The sequence below is a fragment of the Zonotrichia leucophrys genome, chromosome 8 (genome assembly GCF_028769735.1).
Source record: "Zonotrichia leucophrys gambelii isolate GWCS_2022_RI chromosome 8, RI_Zleu_2.0, whole genome shotgun sequence".
NCBI lineage: Eukaryota > Metazoa > Chordata > Aves > Passeriformes > Passerellidae > Zonotrichia > Zonotrichia leucophrys.
This window is the reverse complement of record NC_088178.1, coordinates 24,825,402-24,847,850: the sequence shown is the minus strand read 5'-3', so window position 1 is coordinate 24,847,850 and position 22,449 is coordinate 24,825,402. Positions and strand designations below refer to the sequence as shown.

Here is a 22,449-nt window from a genome sequence, read left to right as displayed (position 1 = left end):
GACAAACCTATTTTTATTAAACCAGAGCTGTAGTGGTAGCTGGGATGAAGAGCCCATTCAGACACTGAGGAAGCTTTCCTCAAGTTTCCAGCCAAGCTCTCATCACCTTCCCAAGCTGATTAAGAAGAGGCACAGCCCTGACTGCCTGGAGCTGTGGGCTCTGCCCTCGTGTCCAGCCTGGCCTGCAGCATCCCTGCAGCAGCTCCTCAGCAGCAGTGACAGCTCCTCAGGAAGGATCTGCAGCGCTCCTGCAGCAGGGACAGTGCGTGGGAGGGAGGGGGAGAACAGCCCAAGGCTTCCAACTCACACTGCTTTTGTAGTTTTTCTGTATGTGCAACATAGACAAAATTAAGATGAAATCAAATAAAAGCTAGACTTAACTGTGGAGAGAAAAGTAGTTTGATTGCTACATCTAGCTACTTACTCAATCATTATTAACTGTAGCAAAGCACACAAGGCAGAGGTTCCTGATGTGCTGGCAAGGCTGGCTGTAGAGTCCAGAAAACTTCTCTTGTGGATGCTGCAGATGCTCATTTTGTTACTTCATGAGCTACTTTAAGAAGTAGGTTTAGCTAGCTGCAAGGATTATTCCAGTGGAAAAACAAATACCTCTTATATATCTCACATAATTAATTTATCATGACTCAACTGGAAAACAGTCTTCCTGCAAAGGTTTATTATGAAATAAATAAAAAGTCCATAAGAGAAGTTTGAAAAATCTATTTTATGAAGCTTTAAGATGCATTGGGTAGAATTATCTATGGTTACATTTCAATCTCAAAATACCAGTTATTTTGGGCAAGACACTGAAATGCCAAAAGATTTGATTATCATACATGTGGAAGATAACATTGATGTAGCATTTCCTAACAAATTGTCCCATCGGAGGAATCCTCGTATTTACACATTGCAAACATCAGCGAGATTTAAATGACACCTTGCATTTTGTTCCTTGCTTTTTAAATATGCAGGACCCAGGATTATGATGCAACTGCTCCCAGCGCCGTGGCCTTCACAGTGGTTACACAGTGTGTGTGCCCCAGGCCTGGGCTGGGCCCTGCCACCAGAGCCAGTCCCTGCCCGGAGCTGCTCAGCCTCTCGTGAATTGCTTTGTCTGTCTCAGTAAGTCCAGAATCCCTGAGAAAGGAACCGCTGCAGCTGCAGGAGGGCAGGGCTGGGCCGGGTACGTGATCGGCATCGCTGTGGGTGTGGGCTCAGCTGCCAGCCCTGCCCTGCCCAGCCAGCCCCGCCCAGGCCAGGCCGGGCTCACCCCTCAGTGCTTGCTGGCAGCGAGGCGCTTCAGCAGCGGCTCATCGTACACCCAGCACTCCCCGTCCTCGTGGAATAACTGCAAAGGAATAAGCACGTGTGAGCTTTTTGTGACTCCAGAAAGGAAGAAAGGCCACAGGCTGAGCTGCTGGAATAAAGCTCACCCTCGTTTCCCAGGAGGTCTCGTTCTCCTTCCTGGCCCTGGCCTCGGCTCTCTGCCGCTCCTCAAGCGCGTGCTTGGCCGCCGTGGCTGCGTCGATGTCTCTGATCTTCAGGTTGTAGGTGACATCCTTCCATAGGCTTCAGAGAGAAAGGGCAAGGGAGACTTTTATGGGAGCAGAGTGCTACAGTCTGAGACACAGCAGTGACTAAAGGTAGATCTCAGGTTAGAGAAAGGGCAGAAAAGGCCTCAGGATATTTGAGATTTGTGCTGTTATGGCAGGAGGGAGGAGGCTGTGGGGGAGCTCTCCAGACCTCCCTGAACATTTGATCCCAATTAGGATGTGACTGAGAACTCCAGGTCTCCTCTTGCCCCTTAAACCCCCAGCCTGCCTGTACCTGGGCTCAGGGAGAGCAGAGCATGCAGTGCTTGGATCAGTGCAGCTTTAGTCCCTGTGCTGCCAACTGGAGTCTAACCAAAATGAAACCTTAATGCTCCCAGTAAACTGAAGTTCTTACCAGCGAGACTCAAAGTCGTCTTGGTCCTCCAATTTCCTTACCTTCTTCTTTATTGTAGGCATTTTCTTGGTATCTATAAAGACAGCATTCTCCTGGAGTGGAAAATGAAAAAGAAATAAACCTACTCAGTTCTTTAGCTAGACTTCAAATTTCCTACACTCTAGTGCACTGCTTAGCAGGAAATACATGAAACAAGGTAATTCTTCAGATTCTCTTCTTGTATAGAAATCAAGCTTCCTTAAGAATAAATGAACAAGTTTTATCCCCAGTTCAGCATTCATTTGGACAGCCTCATAGGAGGTTCCAACTATTAATGTTTAAAATAAAATCCCAAGCCCACAAAACCACTCCAAACCCCCCTTTTAAGTACAATCTTGTATTTCTGATGAAAAGACAAAAAAGAAAGCAAGCTGTGTTACCCCTGTGGAGTACTTTGCATACATGACCCCATTCCATTCTCCTTCAATGGAGCAGAAGGGTTTCTTGTCATTTGGAGAACTGAAGAGAAACAAACAGTCATTTCTCAGCTGTATTACAGCAACTGAAAAACCCTAAAGGATCAAAACCTGGTCTTCTGTAAACCCTGGTTTCTTTCTATCTATCTCTCTATCTATCTCTCTATCTATCTCTCTATCTATCTCTCTATCTATCTATCTAAAGAGTCCCTGCCCAGCCCAGAGGAGGAGGGCTCTGTTCACAATGGGGCAGTTTGGCCTGAGTGAATTACATAAACCTTCACAGGAAGCCCTGATCAGGGTAAACCAGCCTTGCCCCAGGGCTGGATCTGCATTTAGAGTTTAGGAAAGCAGTTACAGGCCTTCCACACAGATTTAAGGTGGTGAGTTTAAGCTTAAAAAGGTTTCCAGGGAAACACAAGACACCAGTTTTTAAATGGCATCTATCAATGTGTCAATGATTTAAAAGCAAGCTAAACCTCATTTTGTCAGCATCCACTTGCTGGCATCACAGCACATCTCCAAATACAATGGGAATCTCCACTGAATTCTCTGTGCTGGGTATGTGCACAGGGTTTAACCAAAATCCATCAAACCACAGGTAAAACATGTGAAGTTTGCAACTGACACACTATGGGCAGTATGCCAGGCTTGTGCAGTATTTGTATTTGTAGGAAAGGTAATGATGGAGGCACTTTAGATAATTCAGGACAGCAAAGTTCCTTTGGGAACCAGCTGAGGATGTTTTCAAGCAGCACAAAGTAGGACACAGGCCTGTGCAGCTTCCTCTCCCAAACTTGGCAATAAAATTCCATGACAGGTAATGATGAGCTAAGTTCTTCTGGGTGTTGCTGCTTCAGCATTTTACACTCTTGACTGTCTTGTTAAAGCTGTTGGCACTTAAGGGAGGGAAAAGTGAGATGAAGGAAGCTGCTTACAAAATTTCAGCTGTAACTCTGTGCTTCTTTCCTCCATAAAATGGTTTTGTGTGGAAGACAATGGAAGCATTGTAACCTGTCTTTGAGCAATTGATGCTGCACTCCCCCCCAAGCTCTATCCATGGCACAGTGAGAATAGACCTGCAATTGCAAACACAGAAATGCACATCATGACAAGCTCTCAACCCATAAATACTAAGCATGAAACACTCCAAGGCATTAAAAATGAAAATAATAATTAGAACATTTACTTACCTTCCATAGCCATTAGGAAAAGTCAAAATATAGTGTTCATCATGATCTAGGCATGTAACACACCCTATTAAAGAAAAATAAAAATAAGATTTGAAAAACATTAAGCAAAACCTCTACAGAATTTTTCTTAATGATCTTATGAAATATGCCATTAAAAACAGGTGCCATGAAAAGGAAAGGTGGAGGAGCTTCATTTTTAATGGATGCTGAGAATGCCCAGCTTCTGGAGGAGGCAGGGATGGCAGCATTTTTGGGAAAAACTGGGCCCTAGGTGTTGTCAGCACACAAAGTGTGGAAGGAAATCTCTAACTCAGATACATAAGCTCCAGTTACATAAATTCAACCACTGCTTACATTTAGTACCATGACTTAGAATAATTTACATTAATTATTCTATGAAAAATCCTAGTTGCAGAATTGAATTTCTCCTCTGCTGTTCAGTTTGCACACACATACCTTGCCCTATGTTATGAACCCCAATAGACATTCCTAGGAATTTGGACTTGGTCCATATGTGAGCATTGAACTGTATCCTCTTGCTAAAACACTCTGCATAAAATGCTGAAACTGAAGAGAGAGGCAGGTATTAAAAACAGCAGCACAAGACATTGATACCTTTGTTCCCAAATTCATCCACTGGGAAATACCCCAGGTGCCTCACACTTAATGTGTAACAGAGTTTGCAATTTCTCACAAAAGCAGTTTATGATTTTTCAGCCTTTATAAATATTCAGCTTTTAAATCTGGAGAGAAAGCATAAATCCAGGATTTAAGCCCAGAGCTGATTTTACTGTCCCCCCTCTCGAGGCCAAGGTGTTGTCAGAACTTACTTGGAGGGTGGTGAGAGACCTGCTCTGCCACGAAGGTGACGTTGCTTTTGCTGACCCAGGGCACTGGTCCTTCAGAGACGGGCTCCTGTGGGCAGGGCAGAGATCCCATCACTCACCTGACAGCACTGCAGGCTTCCCTGAGAAGCTGCCTCCATCTCTAAAGGCTTCTAAAATGGACTGCAGGACTCCTTCCCCTGGAACTAGGATCCTTGCTAAAGGATCCACTCTCTCAGTTTTAAGTCTTTGTTTTAACTGTCCCCACAAAAAACAGTCAAACTGAAAGACTCATGTAGAAACCCAGTTACAAAATAAATAATATTATATAATATAATATTATATAATAATATATATTATTATTATATGATTTATATAATATATAATACATATATTATATAATAATATATATTATTATTATAATACATATTATTATATATTATCAATCATATTATATTAATTATATATTATATTAATTATATAATTATTATATATTAATAATAATATCATATATTATATAATATTATAATAATATATATACTATTTATATAATAATATCTAAAATTAATATATAATATTAATATATTAATATAATATTATATATAATATAATATTATAATAATATATAATATTTATATAAATAATATTATAAGCGGCAGAAACAGTTTTTGCTTTTGCTTCTGAAAAAGTCTGATCTGCACATTAATAATGATCAGATTCCATGTACCACAAAACCATAAACTAATATTTATTTCCTGTGGCAAAGAATGTGAAGTGTAGTTAATTAATTCATGGTTGGAAGCAGTGGAAGCCCAAATACAACACTGCCTTTATGCCAGCAAACTGGAGTGCAAACGTTCACCTCAGAAACAAGATTTCAGCAAACAGATCAGTGGGAAGGAAATGGGAAAAATGCATGGCTTATACCCAAATAATCACAGTGACTTGGATGTGTTACACACATGAAGCACCTCACAGCAGCACTCCCACACCACCACTGGCAACTTCCTCAGGCAAGAGGCCCAAATGAGGGGCCAAAAAAGAAAAACAACAACAAAAAAAAGCCCTCTGGGTTGCACTGGTTCAAAAAATAAAAGCAAAAAAATCAGAACTTTGAGAAGAAACAAATTCATAATTCGTGCTATGAAACAGTTCAGGGAAAAAGGACACTTTCAACACATCAAGTCATTCTTTAAAAAACAGTAAAATTCGTTATGCAAGATTTATACTTCTGTCAAAAGAAAACAAGGAAGGATGGGGAGAATTGGTTAAGAAATTGCTACAGTTTGTTGATTTGCTACTTAAGCACAGCAAAATCCATTTCAGTCGGTGACTTAACAAAGCTTTGGGTGGCATCTCTGCATGGTGGGCTCCAATAAAACACCACAGGAAACTCACCATGTCATCCTCAGTGCCAGGCAACACCCAGTGGCAGCGGAAGATCTCCCCCAGGATGGGGTTGTAAGGCTTCTTAGCAACTGAGCCCTTCCTTCCTGCATGGAAGGCTGAGAGGTACCACTTCACCACCTGGACCATCCTCTCCTTGGGATCCTTCTGGTCACTGATGCTACAGAGAGAGAGAAAAAGGACAGGCAGGGTGAAATATAAGCAGGGACCTTGGCTACAGGAAAGTTTTATGGGTGCTTGGTTGGTTAACAACTACAAGTTTGGCTGATTTCACCTCTTTTTGAACAGTCAAATGATTTTTCAACCAAAATCCAAGCACTATTCTTCAAAACTACCAACCTGTGGCAGCCCACAAGGGCCACAAGCAGCATGAGAGGCGGTGAATGCTCCAGTTCCAAAGTCACATACCTGACAAACAAGTCTGGGTGTGCAAAGAAGTCAGCATACATTTCCAACAGCGACCTCCTTTCCAGGATAAACGTTGGGAGAACCACCTGGGTGAAGGAAAACAACTCATCCAGCTGAAGGTGTTTCAATATCCTGTACAAAAGCCAGCTGTAAACAGCAAAGGGAGCAGCCACAGCATGGTGTGCTCTCAGCTGACTGAGCCTGAGCTCACCAATGAGTTCTGACACATGCAGGTCAGTTGGCACCTTCTCCAGACCCTAAGGTTTAGCAGGAACAGTCTCATCCCACTGGATTCTAGTCCCACTCAGAGCACATCAAAAGCTGTTCTGAATTGCAGTTTCTCTGCTGGTTTCATTCCATCTCTGTGACCACTGGCAATTCTCAGTCACAAACACTCCCTTGCAGTCCCATCCTGCTGCATGGCTCAGCAAGATCAAGGTTAAGCTCTTCCCTACTGCCTCCCAAAGGTCCATTGTGGATCTGCTCAGTGTGATCCACCCCCAATTACTGTTCCTGACAAGGTACATCCCATGAAGATTCCTGGCAGCCTAATTTGAGAGCAGTAATTCTCAGTTACCCCAAGAATTCCCAGAACAGACACAGTTTGGATCAATTCCTGTTCAGAACTGCCAGAAACCCTGAGCTGTTTGCTTGTGACCTGCTGGCTGTTTCCTCAGAAAAGTGTTATCTTTTTATTATCTCCTGTTCATTCCAGGCTGGACAGTTCAATTCATCCACTTAAGGAAACTCATGGATAAGGATTGATCTCTCCTGCCCTTTCCCACTCTGGAATTACTTGTTTAAATTTATCCAAGCTGCCTGGAAAGACCAACACCTTCAGAATGCTGCTCATTGAGCCTTCAGACACACACCAGCACGAATCTCATCCATGAAGAGCCCATCCCTCTCCTTGCCAGACCTAAGTGTAGCACTTCAAAATACACACAGGCAACTTATTTCCTCATTAAGATCCCAACTAAGCCAAGCTTTTCACCATATGGTTACTTCCCCCTTTCACTTTATGTTTTATTGAATGCCACCATATCTTGGGATCTTGGAGCTCTTTGTTCTAGGAAGCCAAAGACAGGAGTAACAATTCAGCATTGTGCCTATGCCAGCTTCACAAGCACTCCAAGAATTGGGTTCAAAGAGAACAAACAGCTACTTTCCATAGCAAACTATTTTCCCAAACAGATTTTAGCATCTGGATATACTTATTCTGCAGCTACTCTCTCCCTTCCAGTAAGAACTCCAGCTCAAAAGCACCATGCTAAAGAGATTACAGCTTCACCAGCTCTTAGAACAAACATGCAGTTAAATTATGGAACATTTTTTGCACAGAACTCTGGGTTTAATTCCCCCTCCCATCCTCAGGAACCCCAGCAAGCTTACCTTGGTGAGGTCCATGCCTAATCTCACTTGTGACAGGAGATGCATGATAACACTTTTGTGCTCCTCCACCGACTCTCCTTCCCCATCATCTTCTCGATCGTCGGGAGGATCAAAGAGATCTGAAAGACCAAAGAAATGGCTTTTGTTTTCCTCTAAACCTTCAAACCAGACTGGATTTCATTAGCATGTATGTCCAAAAATACAGGTTTTAAATCCTGCGATTCAGCAATCTTCCATTAGTAAAGAAACAGTAATTAAACCACTTCCCAAAAGTATCTTGCCATATACATACATACACACATATAAAAAAAATCCTGCATATATTGACCCAGTTTACACACAGAGGAACAATCAATAGCTCCTCACTGAAAGCTGGCACAGGCCACTTACCAGCATCATTTGTGCCATTAGACATGGAAGAATTGAGGGACTCTGTGGTGTCTGGACGTTTCAGGCTGCTCCCTGTGCTGCTCCGAGTCAGGACTGCAGCAGACCCTGAAGAACTACAGAAGACTAATGAATTCTCACAGTTCAAATTTAGTAATTCAGACCAAATTATTGTAATTTGATATTCACAGACAGGGATTTTAGTGATAGACATCAATAACTGTGCAGTGGCAGACATTAATACACATGGTGCATGCTAATTCACAGAGAGCTCAGAATGGATTGCAGCTGAAGGAATGGGACAGCCTGCAGCCCCAGACAACACATGAAGGCAGAAAACAGCTGACTAATCCCTCTCTGGAATGTGTAGCATCTCTTAAAATTAATTTTTCAATTAATAAAAAATGAAGAGTAAATAGAGATTTTGAGAAAAGGGTGCCAACTTCAAAGAATACAATTGGTCCCTCAGCAAAGGCTGCAGCAAATGCTTGTGAAATGCACCATGGCCTCAGATTACAGCTCTGAGCTGGGAGCTTCCAGAGTTTGGTTTGTTAAGAGTGAACACATATCTGATGGAAAGGGAAGGAGCAGAGAAAGGAACTGCCTCCCTCTACCTGTCTGTGGCTGAGGGCAGGGGTAATCTCACTTTAAAGCAATTTCTGCAAGCAGACAAGGATGCCCTTGGAGCTACAGACTGCACACACTGCACACTGCCAGCCACTTACTCCATGCATCGCTTTGGGGAAGAACTGCTCTGGTAGAACTCATCAGCATCATAGAACTCATCCTCACTGCTGGAGTAAGAAAAATCTGGGACTGTATTTGGAGACAGGTTGACATGGCTTGGAGAGGTGAGACTGCTGCTAGGTGCTGACTGCCCACTCCCTGTGGAGTATTAAAAATTACAGAAACAATAAAAATGAATTCTTTCGAAATCTACTTAAACAAGAATTGTTCAAATCAATAAAGGCTGATATACACTCAGAAGAGGAAGTACAAAATTAAAAGCAATAATTAGGCAGGTTCATAAAGAGTTTAATAGTTGACAAAAGGAAAGTCACAAGGAAAATGAAGAGCACAGAACACCAGTAAAGTTTAAGGGACATGTTTTCTCCAGTTACTGCAGGATTGCAATGCTGGGGAGACAAAGGGAAGCTGGTAAAACTCATACATATTGTGTATATATGGTGGGGAGAAAGAGCAGCATTCCTGGTTTTAACAAAATATTGAAATTGGTGTTGATTAAAAGCAAGATGCAGGCCAATAATATTGTTTTAATGACTAATTACAGGGTTCCTTGTGTTTCAATAAAAGTTACCCAGAACTGTACCTGTACTGTTTGGGGTTGGAGTCTGGTTCCCCAGCGATGCTACCACGGGTCCCACTGGCAAAGAGGAGGGTCTCTGCTCTGACTTGCACAGCTGAGCAGGTTCTAGGGGAGATTTGGACAAGTTAACCCCAAAATCCAGGAGATCCCACATTATTTCACCTCACCTCAAAAATCAAATTATTTTCTACAAAAGCCATACCTAGGTCCTTTTTTTATTAATCAAAGATGTCATCTAAAAAAACTCACAGTTGTTTAGCTAGAAAGCATTTGCTTTTTCTGAAAGTTATAGTTTCATTTTTAAAAGGAGTGTTAGAAATGCAAGCCAGTAACTGAGAGTAAATACAACACATCAGCTTATCCCCAGAACCAGGCTGGTGAGAATGCTCTGTGCTCCTGCCCCTGCTCAGCCCTCTGAGCTGGGTGTGCAGTCACTGCTCTGGGTGGCTGTCCCAGCCTGGCTGGCACTGTCACACCCTGTGAGGGGCTGTCCCAGCCTGGCTGGCACTGTCACACCCTGTGAGGGGCTGTCCCAGCCTGGCTGGCAGTGTCACACCCAGGGACCTCAGGGGGCTGTCCCCAGCCTGGCTGGCAGTGTCACAGCCTGGGAGTGGCTGTCCCCAGCCTACCTGGCAGTGTCACAGCTGGGGAAGGGGCTGTCCCCATCCTACCTGGCATTGTGACACCCTGGGACCTCAGGGGACTATCCCTAGCCCAGCTGGCAGTGTTACAGCCTGAGAGGGGCTGTCCCCATCCTGGCTGGCAGTGTGACACCCTGGGACCTCAGGGGGCTGTCCCCATCCTACCTGGCAGTGTCACAGCTGGGGAAGGGGCTGTCCCCAGCCTACCTGGCAGTGTCACAGCCTGGGACCTTAAGGGGCTGTCCCCAGCCTACCTGGCAGTGTCACAGCTGGGGAAGGGGCTGTCCCCAGCCTGGCTGGCAGTGTCACAGCCTGGGACCTTAAGGGGCTGTCCCCATCCTGGCTGGCAGTGTCACAGCCTAGGAGGGGCTGTCCCCAGCCTACCTGGCAGTGTCACACCCTGGGACCTCAGGGGGCTGTCCCCAGCCTGGCTGGCAGTGTCACAGCCTGGGAGGGGCTGTCCCCAGCCTGGCTGGCAGTGTCACAGCCTGGGAGGGGCTGTCCCCATCCTACCTGGCAGTGTCACAGCCTGGGACCTTAAGGGGCTGTCCCCATCCTGGCTGGCAGTGTCACAGCCTAGGAGGGGCTGGCATTGTCACAGCCTGGGAAGGGCTGTCCCCATCCTACCTGGCAGTGTCACAGCTGGGGAAGGGGCTGTCCCCAGCCTACCTGGCAGTGTCACAGCCTGGGAGGGGCTGTCCCCATCCTGGCTGGCAGTGTCACAGCCTGGGACCTTAAGGGGCTGTCCCCAGCCTACCTGGCAGTGTCACAGCTGGGGAAGGGGCTGTCCCATCCTACCTGGCAGTGTCACACCCAGGGACTCAGGGGCTGTCCCCAGCCTGCTGGCAGTGTCACAGCCTAGGAGGGCTGTCCCCAGCCTGGCTGGCATTGTCACAGCCTGGGAGGGGCTGTCCCCATCCTACCTGGCATTGTGACAGCCTGGGACCTCAGGGGACTGTCCCTAGCCCAGCTGGCAGTGTCACAGCCTGGGACCTTAAGGGGCTGTCCCCAGCCTACCTGGCAGTGTCACACCCTGGGAAGGGGCTGTCCCCATCCTGGCTGGCAGTGTCACAGCCTAGGAGGGGCTGTCCCCAGCCTGGCTGGCAGTGTCACAGCCTGGGAGTGGCTGTCCCCAGCCTACCTGGCATTGTGACAGCCTGGGACCTTAAGGGGCTGTCCCCAGCCTACCTGGCAGTGTCACAGCCTGGGAAGGGCTGTCCCCAGCCTACCTGGCAGTGTCACAGCCTGGGAGGGCATGGTGCTGATCCCTGATGGCTCCAAGGGGCTGGGCTGATACACGGCGTCCACGGGGTTGATGGTGCTCTAGGCAAGAAAAAGAAAAACACATCATTTTTTATCCCCCTCAATTAAAACAAAATAAAGCATAGATAGCAAGAACATTGTGAGCGTGAGAAATGCCCAAATGCAAGAGAGAGAATTCCTGAGAGAGGAAGTAAAACACAAATTGACAGCTGAGGACACGAGAAATACTTTGGAGGTGGGAATATTTTGATTCTTTACACAGACTGCACAATAAATTGGATTTGATGCAGATTTGAAGCGTCCTATAAAGAATTCTTATTTCAGGTTCTTGCTTCTGGTATGCCACCCAATGTCCATTAATTAATAATGCATGCAAAGAGTGGAAAGTTAGATGCAAATTATCTGGCCAAAATTAGCATAGATTATCAGTATTTTCAAAGTTTTATTTTCTCAAAAATTCATTTTGCAGATCAACCCATAAATCAAAACAAGAATCATCAGCATGCTTAGAGCCATGAAGCAGCTTTGTTGGCACAATTCTTCCCAAAGCAAGCTGACAGTGTTCAGTGCAGCTCAGGAGAGGACACCTCAACCTACTTCTGAGTGTGGGCACTTGGAAAATGAAGCACCAAGTCCATTAAGTGCTCCCAAAGTCACTGACTTCAGGCAATGTCCTTGGTTTTATGCATGAAGACCCTTGGAAATCTGAACTGCCATCCCTTTTAACCCAAAATATCATCTAAGCACTGTTTGTTATTTATGTTTACATACAACCACCAGAACTGCTTGGTTGTTGAGGAAAAGGCACATAAAACCTTTTTCCAAGCACCTTGCAATTTAAATGCCTGATCTATCAGAACTATCAAAGTTTTTGCTCAGTTTTCTCAGATTTCAGTCAGTATGTCCATCCCTATCCTTTTTTTTTTTTACACCAGTATTAAAAGAAGTGTCTACAAATGTTCTCCTCTCCCTTTAGTCCATTAATTTCTATTTGCATTCAGACTGAGGGAAACAGGCTCATTTTAACCTTCTTCCCATTTTCCTACTAAAGGCAGATTCCTTTCCTGCCTTCTTTCCCAGTTACCTGAAATTCTGAACTTTTTCCTACATTTGGATGTTTGGACAATGCTCTCAGACAATGGAGGGGTTCCTGGGGCTGTGCTGTGCAGAGCCAGGAGCTGGAGCACTGTGATCCCTGGGGATCCCTTTCAGCTCAGGACACTGTCTGACTCTAAAAACCAGTGAAAAGTTCTATTATTTTTTTTTCATAGCACAGGATTTCTTTAACTAAAAACAGAACAATTATTCTCTGCTTATCACTAAAAAAAAAATCTCCATTAAAACATCCATAAATTAGCTTTCTACAGTTTCATTGGTTTTACTACTCAGTATACAAATAATCCAGTACAGGTAATATTTCTCCACTGCATTCCAGCATAGAGGCAATGTCCCTTACCCAGTACTTCACCTCCTTGTGGAATTATGTATTCAGCACAGGAAGGTCCCTGTCCCACAGAATTTAAATGATGATCCCATCCTAAGAGTTAAGATTTAAAACCTAAGATGGTTCTATGATACACAAGATGCCATTGCTACCTACATCTCTTTTATTTTTTAGGGAAACTAATATTCCACATCATACAGAACACTGGTATGATAAAGAAAGAACAAAGTAACTATGGTTTTGTATTCAGGGTTGTAACCTCATCCTTAAACAACTCTCCATTCTGCAACAAGAACTGGAGTTCCATGTTGGATATTTGAGGGATGCCTTCATGGGCTAGAAACTGCTGAAGGCAGACCTGAAAGCTGAAAGTTTCCTGCTCTGAGTTTAATAACAACTGAGTAACAATTACACAGAAACAGGACTCGTCCCACCATGGCAGCAGACAATGATTCTATTTCTGCCTAAGTTTAAAGTGCAATCCTGACCTTCAGCCCAAGGTGACACTGATCTCCACAGCATCACAATTTCAGACTTCACAATCACTGACCCACAGTTAATATATTCTTACAGAAATATTTTTCCTCCCCAGTACAGGCCAGCCCACAGATAATGAGATCAGTGGCTAATCAAATTCAGACTATATCAAGATGCAATATCTCTATTTCTGAGTTGCAGCCCAGATGTGCAGGTGCCTGTGGAAGTGCCTTCCTGCACACCTTCTCTTTTCCAGGGGACACCACAGAAGCTGCTCCCTCACACTAAGACCTGAATTATGTTCCATCTGCAGGGCACATAATAATTCATTTATTTATAATAAGCACAAAACTGAAATATGCATGTGCATCTTCAGTCCAAGGTTCACACCAGAAAATCCAACTGCTGAATCTGTTTGTAGTGGACAAACAACCAAGGCCTAGGAATTACTGACAGCTCTAATGAAAACACATCAGGATTTTTAGAATTTGTACTGAAACCAATCTCCTATTAAAAGTATCTGAAATGTACTCAAGTGACAAAAAAAGAACAAAGAAAGAGAAACCACGTGTGACCAAAACCAAAAATGACAGAAGTTACATTAAAAATGCAGCAGTTCTATTAAAGAAGAAACATTGCTTAGACAGACATTACACAACTCTGCATCAAAGGAGCAGCACTGTAGAAAAGACAAACTACTTGAAGCACACGGAGAGCAGATCTATTTCCTACACAAAGACACTTCAGACAGAACACAGAACTATTTCTATCCCAGTAATTTCCCTTTCATCTGTTCACATGGCAGATTTTTATCTAAGTGTTCAGTCACAACACTGCTGCTCAAGACACTCCACACAAAAGTGACCACTCTATCTGCTAAAGACAAGGGTTAGCCAACCTAAGGACTCAACAGGAATTTTAACAAGACACTGGAAGCAGTAAATTAGAGAAAGGAAGAAGCATGTTGCAAAGTGAGTGGAAATTCAGGTCTCTGTTCACATGTTCTGCAGAATTAAAAGGAGATAAAGATTAGATTTAAACTTACTATAAGTCCATTTGCGTGCTTCTCCTCATTATTTTGGTCCTTAAGGAAAAAATGTTAAAAATATCAACATAACAATCTTGCATGACTTATCAGCTCTGTGCTAAGTGAGAACAGCGAGTTTCCCTCAGGAATGTTCACATTTTCAGCCATAAAATGTTCCTCATTGTGACACAGCAACTAAACTTGGGGGACACAATTCCACACCCAGGCACTGCACCTCTGAGGATCAGCATTTTCTGAGGGCCTGTCCACATGAGTGCAGACAATTTTAAAAATATCCTCTCTGCACTGCAGAGTGCAGCTCTGCTTTACAATGGGGGTGCTTCCCAAATACCCAGGAGCTCCCCAGAATATGCTCTGGAGCTCCTATAAAAATGAAGTTCTCAGTTTCTGTGATTAACACACAAGAAAGGCAGAGGTTTAAGCTGAAAGATTTTAACTGTTGCTTTTTGGCATTCACTATATTTTAAAATGCTTTCAGATCATTCACTATCTCAGGTTTTGGTTATTTTTGCCCAGAAGCATAAGTGAAAGGGCAGGCAATGTAAAAACCATCTGTCCTCAGGGGAATGGCACGAGCAGCAGACCATTGATGCCAATCTGAGCCAGCACAGTTTTAGCACTGAGCAGCACCAGTGTAAATTTACTGAACACCAAACCAAATCTCTTCCCTGCTGCTGCAAAGTTCACATCAGTCAGTACATCAATGCCTAACTTTATCCAGTGTGAACCTCAAAACTTGTCTGCAGGGTATTCCCCTGGATTTCCAGTTACATTTGAAAGGAACAAGAAAAAAAAAAAAAGCTGTAAGAAGTATAAAGAAAATTGGCACATGTTTGTGTTTTGATACTTAATACATCCTTCCTTAGCTTATACAGTTGGCAATAGGCTGTCCAAATTTCACCTCTGCTAGTTGAGATTTTTGAAGTCTGGATTTCCATGGTAAAAAAAAACACCAAGGACAAAAAGTTCCACTGGGTTGCAAATTTACAAAACACATCATTTTTTCCCAACACAAAAAACCTCCATGTTGTGTCCATAATCTCTAAGGTCTTAGAAATAAACCCCAAAGATGCTGCATGAGCACTGATGCTTGCTGTCCCACCTCAGTAATGCATCACTAAGGTAAGGAAGGCAGAAATTCCCCAAAACTGGGCAGGCAAGACTGCCAGAAATGGAGTGGAAAAGAGAAGGGGAGGATGCAGAACGAAATATCTAAATTATAAAAGGTAACACATATATAACACACATTTCTAAGAGTGAGTTTTACCACATCACTGGCACAACATTTAATGTATTTTACACCACACACATCAGCAGGGCTGCACATCTTCAGCTGCCACACACACAAAGGGACACCACAGGCCAAATGCTCCACCTTTTTTTATTCTTTATATTATTTTGCTCCCACTTTGTTTATTTTGACTTCTTTTTGATAAGCAATGAATGTACCATGATTCCTGTTTAGCTGGTATTTAGTTCATTATTTTGGAAATGCCATGAGGCACCTCAGTATGAGTGGTGTAATTACAGACTATTTACCAGCAAGTTTAATGAAAATTTAACTGTCCAAATATTAACACAGGTAAAAATCCATGAAGCAGAACAACAGAACACCATTAAAAGAAGAAACAAAAGAAAACTCCAATAAACACAAGTCCAGATTTGCCTCAATGTTCCAAATAATCACAACATAATAAATGGCTGTGTGTTGGAAACAGTTCTAAGTATGTAGGGAAGTGGTAACACAGATTGGCAAACCTGTCAGCTAATGAGAGAGGCACTGTGGAAGTAAAAATGGGGTGCAGGGTGGTGTTCAGATGATTTATTTTCAGCACTGTCAGTCTGCCACACTTGCCCTACAGATCTGGGAAAAAAACCTGCAGAATCTCAAAAGGTTTCTACTGGAGAGCACAACGCTACAGCCAGGCACAATTTTACACAGAGATTGCATCATACACAAACAACCTGCAGAACTCTGGGGGAAAAAAACCCCAAATCCCTCTGTACTATAAATTTTCTACAGCAGTAGGAAATCAAGATACTAATACAGTTAATGGAAAAGGTGAAGGAAGACAGAATTCCCTTGTGGTTAAAAAGTACAGCTGCCTGAGAGACAAAGAAGGGGAAGAGAAAGCAGAAAAGAGGTTATTAAAGTACTGGGATTTTTTTTTCACTATATGTGGATCAGCATCTTGCAATTAGCTGTGCATAAGCCCCCCTTTAAGCCACCTTGTCTTCAACAGCTCCAAAAGAGCTTCAGATTTGCTTTAGCAAAACACCAAAACAATAAACCCCCACTCCTTAGTGGATAAGCTCACCTATTTACTCTGGTTAATATTTAGTGGGACTGAAAGAAACACTTCAAGGTCTGATTTAGTGCAACAAAAAGCAAGGTGTTAGCACTTTGGGGGACTCAAATTCCACCTGCCTTTGCACTCACATGGCAGCTGGAGCAGTGAAGGACTGAACCTGACCTAAAGGGCTGCATCTGCCACTACCAGCTTTGTCCATTATCAGCAAACCACCTAAAGAACTCCAAAATATGTTTTGGCATCAGCATAAGTGGTCACGTTTGTGTGACTCCCAATGAACTCACAGAGAGCAGAAACAGGATTTGATATTCAACAGAAACAAGAAAGATAACCCAGTTACCAGCTCTGATCAACAGCCTGAAAAGCAGATTATAACTCTGCAATTTCACACTTGCTAATTACATAGCAGAGGTTTTGAAAAGGAGCAAAATTTCATAGGAATTAAACCCCTGTGAAAATAAGAACTACTAAATACATTTATACAGTAATTAAGAAAAAATGAGCTAATAATTCCTTGCAGTTTGTCCAACAGCTTCCTCAATGCAGCAAATCACATCTAGATAAGGAAATCAGCATATTACCATCTAACCTAGCTACAATTGACTCCATCAAATCCCTAAAAATGACATTGTCCACTGACTTCACTGTACTAAAACACCTCCAAATACAGCCAGGACTAAAAAACAGCAAATTAAATACTGAAAGGCCTTTCTTGCTGTGAAGGACTGAAGTAGCCTCACTGCATGTTAAATAAAAACCTTACTAGCTCCAAATTCATGTGGCACAAAACTATTTCAATGTTGCACCCCTAGTGCTTGTAAAAAAGTTTTGGTTTTGTACAAACCTCTTAATTAACAAGCATTTTCTTCACAAATTATTAAGTAACAGATATGAAAATTGAATTTCACAAAACATGCACTGATCCTTTCAGTAAATGACTTTGGATCCTGTAAGAGTCTAAATACTTCAACTTTCATTGCACTCAGAATTTTGTACAACATATCTGACATCTAAAATGAAGACTAACAGAAGTTTTGCACGCCAAAGGCACAAAAAATGGTTGATCCAGAATTACAGAAAAAAAAAAAAATCTAAGAGCCCACACCTATATCTGGATAAATCAGAATGTGTTCTGAGTAGAGCAGCCTGAAATTCTGAAAATACCTTGATATCACCTCCCTCCACTCTGGTCACAAGATACAAATCAGCAGTTCATAATTCCCTTATCCTAAATATAGAATGTTAAACCTGTAAGGGCAGAATCTGACAAATAGTAAATCCAGAATGTGCCAAATTTTAAAATCCAATGAAACATGCAGGTGAAAAGCATAAGTGCATTACCCACACTGCATTCTCAAATGAAACAATTCTAACTTCAAGAAGTTCCAACATCATGATGAACTCAGACCTGTGACAGACCTTGCCAAACCAGTTTCACTGTTTCCATCACCTTTCTCCCTTTTTATTTGTTAGTCACATTCTTAAATGAAGCAGAAAGAAGAGTTTTGTTAAGTTCCTGTTCTGTCAACCTGACATTTGTCTAAGTTCTTCTTTAGTTTAGTAGCAAACTCTGCAAAAGAAAGTTTATCTGAAAGAAAACTCAAACCAACGTGACTGTTACCATGAGCATTAGCAGGATTGTCTGCTGTGGAACTCAGTATTTCAGAAACTTCATTAAAATAAAAGCAGAAATCAACTTATAATTGTTTTCTTGTTCCTGGATGATACAGAAGGCACTTTTAGGTTTCAATTAGATTAATGCTGTACCACTAAAATTCAGAATAGTTTAGAGTGTACTTACTTTAGCAATCTGTAGCAACACAATGCAGTGTTTTATTGATTCTACCATGCTCTAGGAAAAGAAAAATATCAGAAAAAAACATGTTACTATCTCTTAATATTCTGTATTTATTAGTTACATACAATATTGGGTGTGAGCTAAATGGACACTCAGTTCTGTTGAATTCCTACTTTCCCTTCCCCTTTTTTTCAGAGACAAAAGCACAGCAGCAGCAAGCTGAGGCTCCCAGAGGCACACAGAGCACAAAGCCAGGTTGGCTCTCAGGGTGAAATGGAGGTCAGCTCAAACCCCAGAGTGCTGCAGGCAGGTGAATTATCAGGGGAACAGAGGCTCAGAGAGCTGGGTTTGCTCAATCTGCAGAGGAAAAGGCTCAGGGAGACCTTTCCAAGGGGGATCAATATCTGACAGGGGAGCCAGGGCAAGACTCTTCTCACTGAGCCCAGTGACAGGACAGGCAATGGCCACAGACAGAAATACAGGAAAATCACCTTAAACAGAACAAAACACATTTTATTTTTTTATGGATGTGGAAACACTGGAACAGATTGTCCAGGGAAGCTGTAAAGCCTCCAGCCTTGGAGTTACTCAAAACCCAAACTAGATCTGCTCCTGTTGCTCATCCCCTGTTCCAGCTGATGGTGCTCTGAGCACAGGGCTGGAGTACAGACCTGCAGGGGCCCCTTCCAACCTCAACTGTTCCATGATCCCAAGGTGCTGGACAGAAACCTGAAAACAGCACCAGAACCAGGCTGCCTCTGCCATCACAATGTTGAACCTAATCTGGATTCTCATTTTTCTGTCAGAAGGTTTTAAAAACTTCCCGAAGAAAATAAGGTGAATTTCAGAATCAATTTATAAGAGTTACAAAAATTAAAGAAACTTACACTGGTTGTTTCTTTGAGACCTTCGATTTTCTGTAAAAGAAAAATCAAAACAGTGTGATTAAAGACAGAATTTCCAGCATCTGGTTTGACCTAAATACTGTATAAACACAACATTTTAATTTTAAATCGGGGGAGGGAAAAATGCCCTAAACCAACATGTTAAACACTATTTCCATATATAGACAATTTGCAAGACAAGACTGAAACTAAACTGATAATTCAAGCTTAAAGATGACAAGGTTAAGAATTTCTTAACAGTGACATTTACCCATTAAAATCTGTACTTCATTTTGCATAACATCAACAAAAATGAAATGCAGCAGGAAGATTCTAAGTTCATTTTGTATCTTTATAAAGTGGTGGCACATTTCAGCACTATTACACCAAGTGACCATCACTCAAGTGCAATAAACATTTGCAGTGAAGCACAGCTTGAGACAGATCACAGAAAACAGCAGTGCACACATGTTCCTGCTCCTCCTACGCCTCCAAAGTGCATCTGGAAATGTGCCTACTGAATTTTATCTAGAAACACTGGTCCATACAGGTTTCCTGTGTGGAACTGCACCTCAGGCATGCAGAAGGATCTGCATGACCTGGTGCAGCAGCAGATGCTTCCTGTTGATGTCCTTGGCTCCGTCTGCAGGAGGCAAAATCACTAAACTGGGCTCAGCACTGAACCTCCACTAATGCAATTACAGGAGCTCTTTGTTTTGATTAATTTGAGTGTCTCATGTGACCTGAGTCACAATCTTCTTGACTGTTGAATAATCCAAGTGTGTAAAGGATCCTTTCCCTGCACCAGGCATGGCAAGGAAAAGCCTAAAGCATAAGAGAAGGACAGGCAGCTCTAAATCCACAGAAATGAACAGCCCCAGTTTGTGGATTAAAAACAAAACAAATGCAGTGACAGCCTCTCAGGCAACTCCTGGGGGGAATTCTCAGTTATGCTCTAGATATATTTCTTATGCTCTAGATATTACTCAAGGGATGCTGTGTATTTTCTTCAGGATTAACTGGCAAGAGGTGGCCAAACAGAACCCAGACTCAGCCCTTCCTACTAAAAACTGGATCATGTTTATCTAGGGTATATCACATGAGGGATGTTATACCATCAAGTTATGTTATATTTACTCCTGCTGCTAGCAGAGAAACATGCCAACAGCTAAAAATTCCTTGGCTTTGTTTTTGTTTGTTTTTCACGTCTCTACGAGACTTCCAGTCTGAACTTCATCAGCACATATCCAAAAAAGCATTTTAAACATGACAGCATAGAAGTCTTGAGCCTTTTAGCACCAAAATAGAATAGGCAATGCACCCAAGCACACAAATCTTTTGGATGAAAGATGATGCAGCTGAAGGAGATGATGCAGCCTCAAGGCTGTACAGCCAACCAGAGGCAGCCACCAGCAGCTTGGATCATTCTTTACTCATTTTTTCCCCCACTTGTTACAGAGTATTTACACACCAAATAAACTGAGATCTCAGTCCCTTCAGTGACATCACCTCTGCTGAAAATAAGAAAGTGACCTCAGGCCATGCGATGCAATTCAGTGATGTTGGTTTCTCCCCACCCCTCTGTAATTTTCCAAAGAGTTCACTGAGACATTGTTGTTCTTACACAGAGGTACAGACAAAAGGGTAATTTTATCAAAGATCACATGAAGGAAGGTTGAAAGGGAAAAAAACTCAAGACAAGCAGTTTTCTAAGGCCTTTCAGCAAGTCATAAAACCATAGTTTTTTCCTCTTTGGAAATGAATCCTTTGTGAACTGGCCAAATTAAGCAGTGGCAGTTTGCATTGATCCAGTATTTTTCACATTTGTGCTCCATGGCCACCTTGCAAGAACACAGCGAATGGAACTTTGATAAGTTAGACAGAACTGCAAGGAAAACCATAAGCAGCTATGCTGAAGAGAAAATACATTACCAATAAAAAAACCAAAAACCCCCCAAACATTTACTACTAACATCTATCAGCGTTTTCTCTTTTCATCATCCCTAGTCTTCGAAAACTGATGAAGATAAAATTTTAGTAAGACAGTTCCCCTAGTTTCAGTAATGAATACACATATTTTCATCTGACACATCAATTTCCTGCAGATCCCCATCTGCAGAATGCAGATTTACAATTGCAGAACACAATTTGCTATATTTAATCTAATCAAACTGCAGGCTGCTGCTGAAACCACTCCCTCTACTTGCTGCTCATTGCATCTCCTTGACACCTGATTTTTTAGGAAATCACTGAGGAAGCTAATTTTTCCTCATCCAACATGATTTTTGCCTCATTCAACAATCATGGGAGTACAGAGGGATCAGCTCACCCAGCACAGAGGCAGCAGAGGCACAGAGGGGGAGCTGACTCATGGCTGAAATCTGTAAGGAGCAACCCAAATCTGTGTGCTCAGCCTTGGATTTACTTCACAAAAAGCACTTGTTTTGAACCAAACAGCTTAAACAAGCTGCACTTTCCTCCCAAAATCCTGTTAAGTAATGTCAGCTTTGTTCCAGCCTCACACATGCACCTCTTTGCTATTCTGGTGCCTTTGAGTGCTCCAGTTTTCTTCTCCCTGATGTGTGGTCAAGATAACTCCACCAAAGCAAGAGAAAATCTGTGCTGGAGTTCCCACCAGTAACACTGGTCACAGGGTAAGAACTGGGGCACTGCTGGTTGGGCATGATCCCCCCATACCCTGCACTTCTGCCAGAACAACAATGCAGCACAGGGAATTCATGAAAATTCCTGCATTTTCACCAGGCCTGCATCTGCACTGTCTTCATCCAAATTCAAGATGTTAGCACATGTCAGAAGTAAGATATCCAGGAGATTTTGAGGCATGTCAGAACACCTATAACCTGTGTCACCATCTTCAAAAGACCAAATATTCTGTAACTAAAAGCCAGCTCATCCAATGCTCTGTGAACTTGCAAAAACAACAGCTCAGGTTTGAAATCCCTGGCCATAAACAGTTGCAGAACAGCACTCAGCTGGTTGGGAAGCACTTAAAACTCAAATATCCAAAAGTTGTTTCCTTGAAGGAAAGAATTATGGGCTTGATGGAAGCACCCTGCAGATTACACTCAGCTCATCATCTGACAGCTAAACCATGCTTCCATAACAAACAGGGAAAATGCCAAATACTGTATCAAAAAACCTCTCAGTGCAGGCAGAGACAAAAGAATGCTTTGTCAAGTGTTTTTCATTTTTAATAGAGAATAAATGGAATCTGCAGCAAT

The 22,449-nt window shown here is 42.6% G+C and overlaps 1 protein-coding gene across 11 annotated transcripts in view; it reads right to left on the bottom strand.

Moving 5' to 3' along the window:
- Positions 1-705: 705 nt before the first annotated feature.
- Positions 706-22,449, bottom strand: part of OSBPL9 (oxysterol binding protein like 9) — a 58,570-nt gene continuing 36,826 nt past the window's right edge. For 6 of the 11 annotated variants that reach the window (XM_064720056.1, XM_064720050.1, XM_064720052.1 and 3 more), the window contains 18 exons: positions 19,211-19,240; positions 18,327-18,377; positions 14,211-14,249; positions 11,211-11,304; positions 9,344-9,445; positions 8,739-8,898; positions 8,017-8,129; positions 7,627-7,745; positions 6,235-6,320; positions 5,818-5,986; positions 4,426-4,510; positions 4,052-4,162; positions 3,596-3,659; positions 3,341-3,481; positions 2,367-2,445; positions 1,948-2,039; positions 1,434-1,569; positions 706-1,348 (listed from right to left, as the gene is read on the bottom strand). In XM_064720056.1, coding sequence (XP_064576126.1) covers positions 1,274-1,348; positions 1,434-1,569; positions 1,948-2,039; positions 2,367-2,445; positions 3,341-3,481; positions 3,596-3,659; positions 4,052-4,162; positions 4,426-4,510; positions 5,818-5,986; positions 6,235-6,320; positions 7,627-7,745; positions 8,017-8,129; positions 8,739-8,898; positions 9,344-9,445; positions 11,211-11,304; positions 14,211-14,249; positions 18,327-18,377; positions 19,211-19,240 — 1,746 coding nt within the window. In that variant the 3' untranslated portion in view covers positions 706-1,273. The remainder of the gene's footprint in view (positions 1,349-1,433; positions 1,570-1,947; positions 2,040-2,366; positions 2,446-3,340; positions 3,482-3,595; positions 3,660-4,051; positions 4,163-4,425; positions 4,511-5,817; positions 5,987-6,234; positions 6,321-7,626; positions 7,746-8,016; positions 8,130-8,738; positions 8,899-9,343; positions 9,446-11,210; positions 11,305-14,210; positions 14,250-18,326; positions 18,378-19,210; positions 19,241-22,449) is intronic. The other 5 variants (XM_064720058.1, XM_064720051.1, XM_064720060.1 and 2 more) reach the window with 2 other exon arrangements.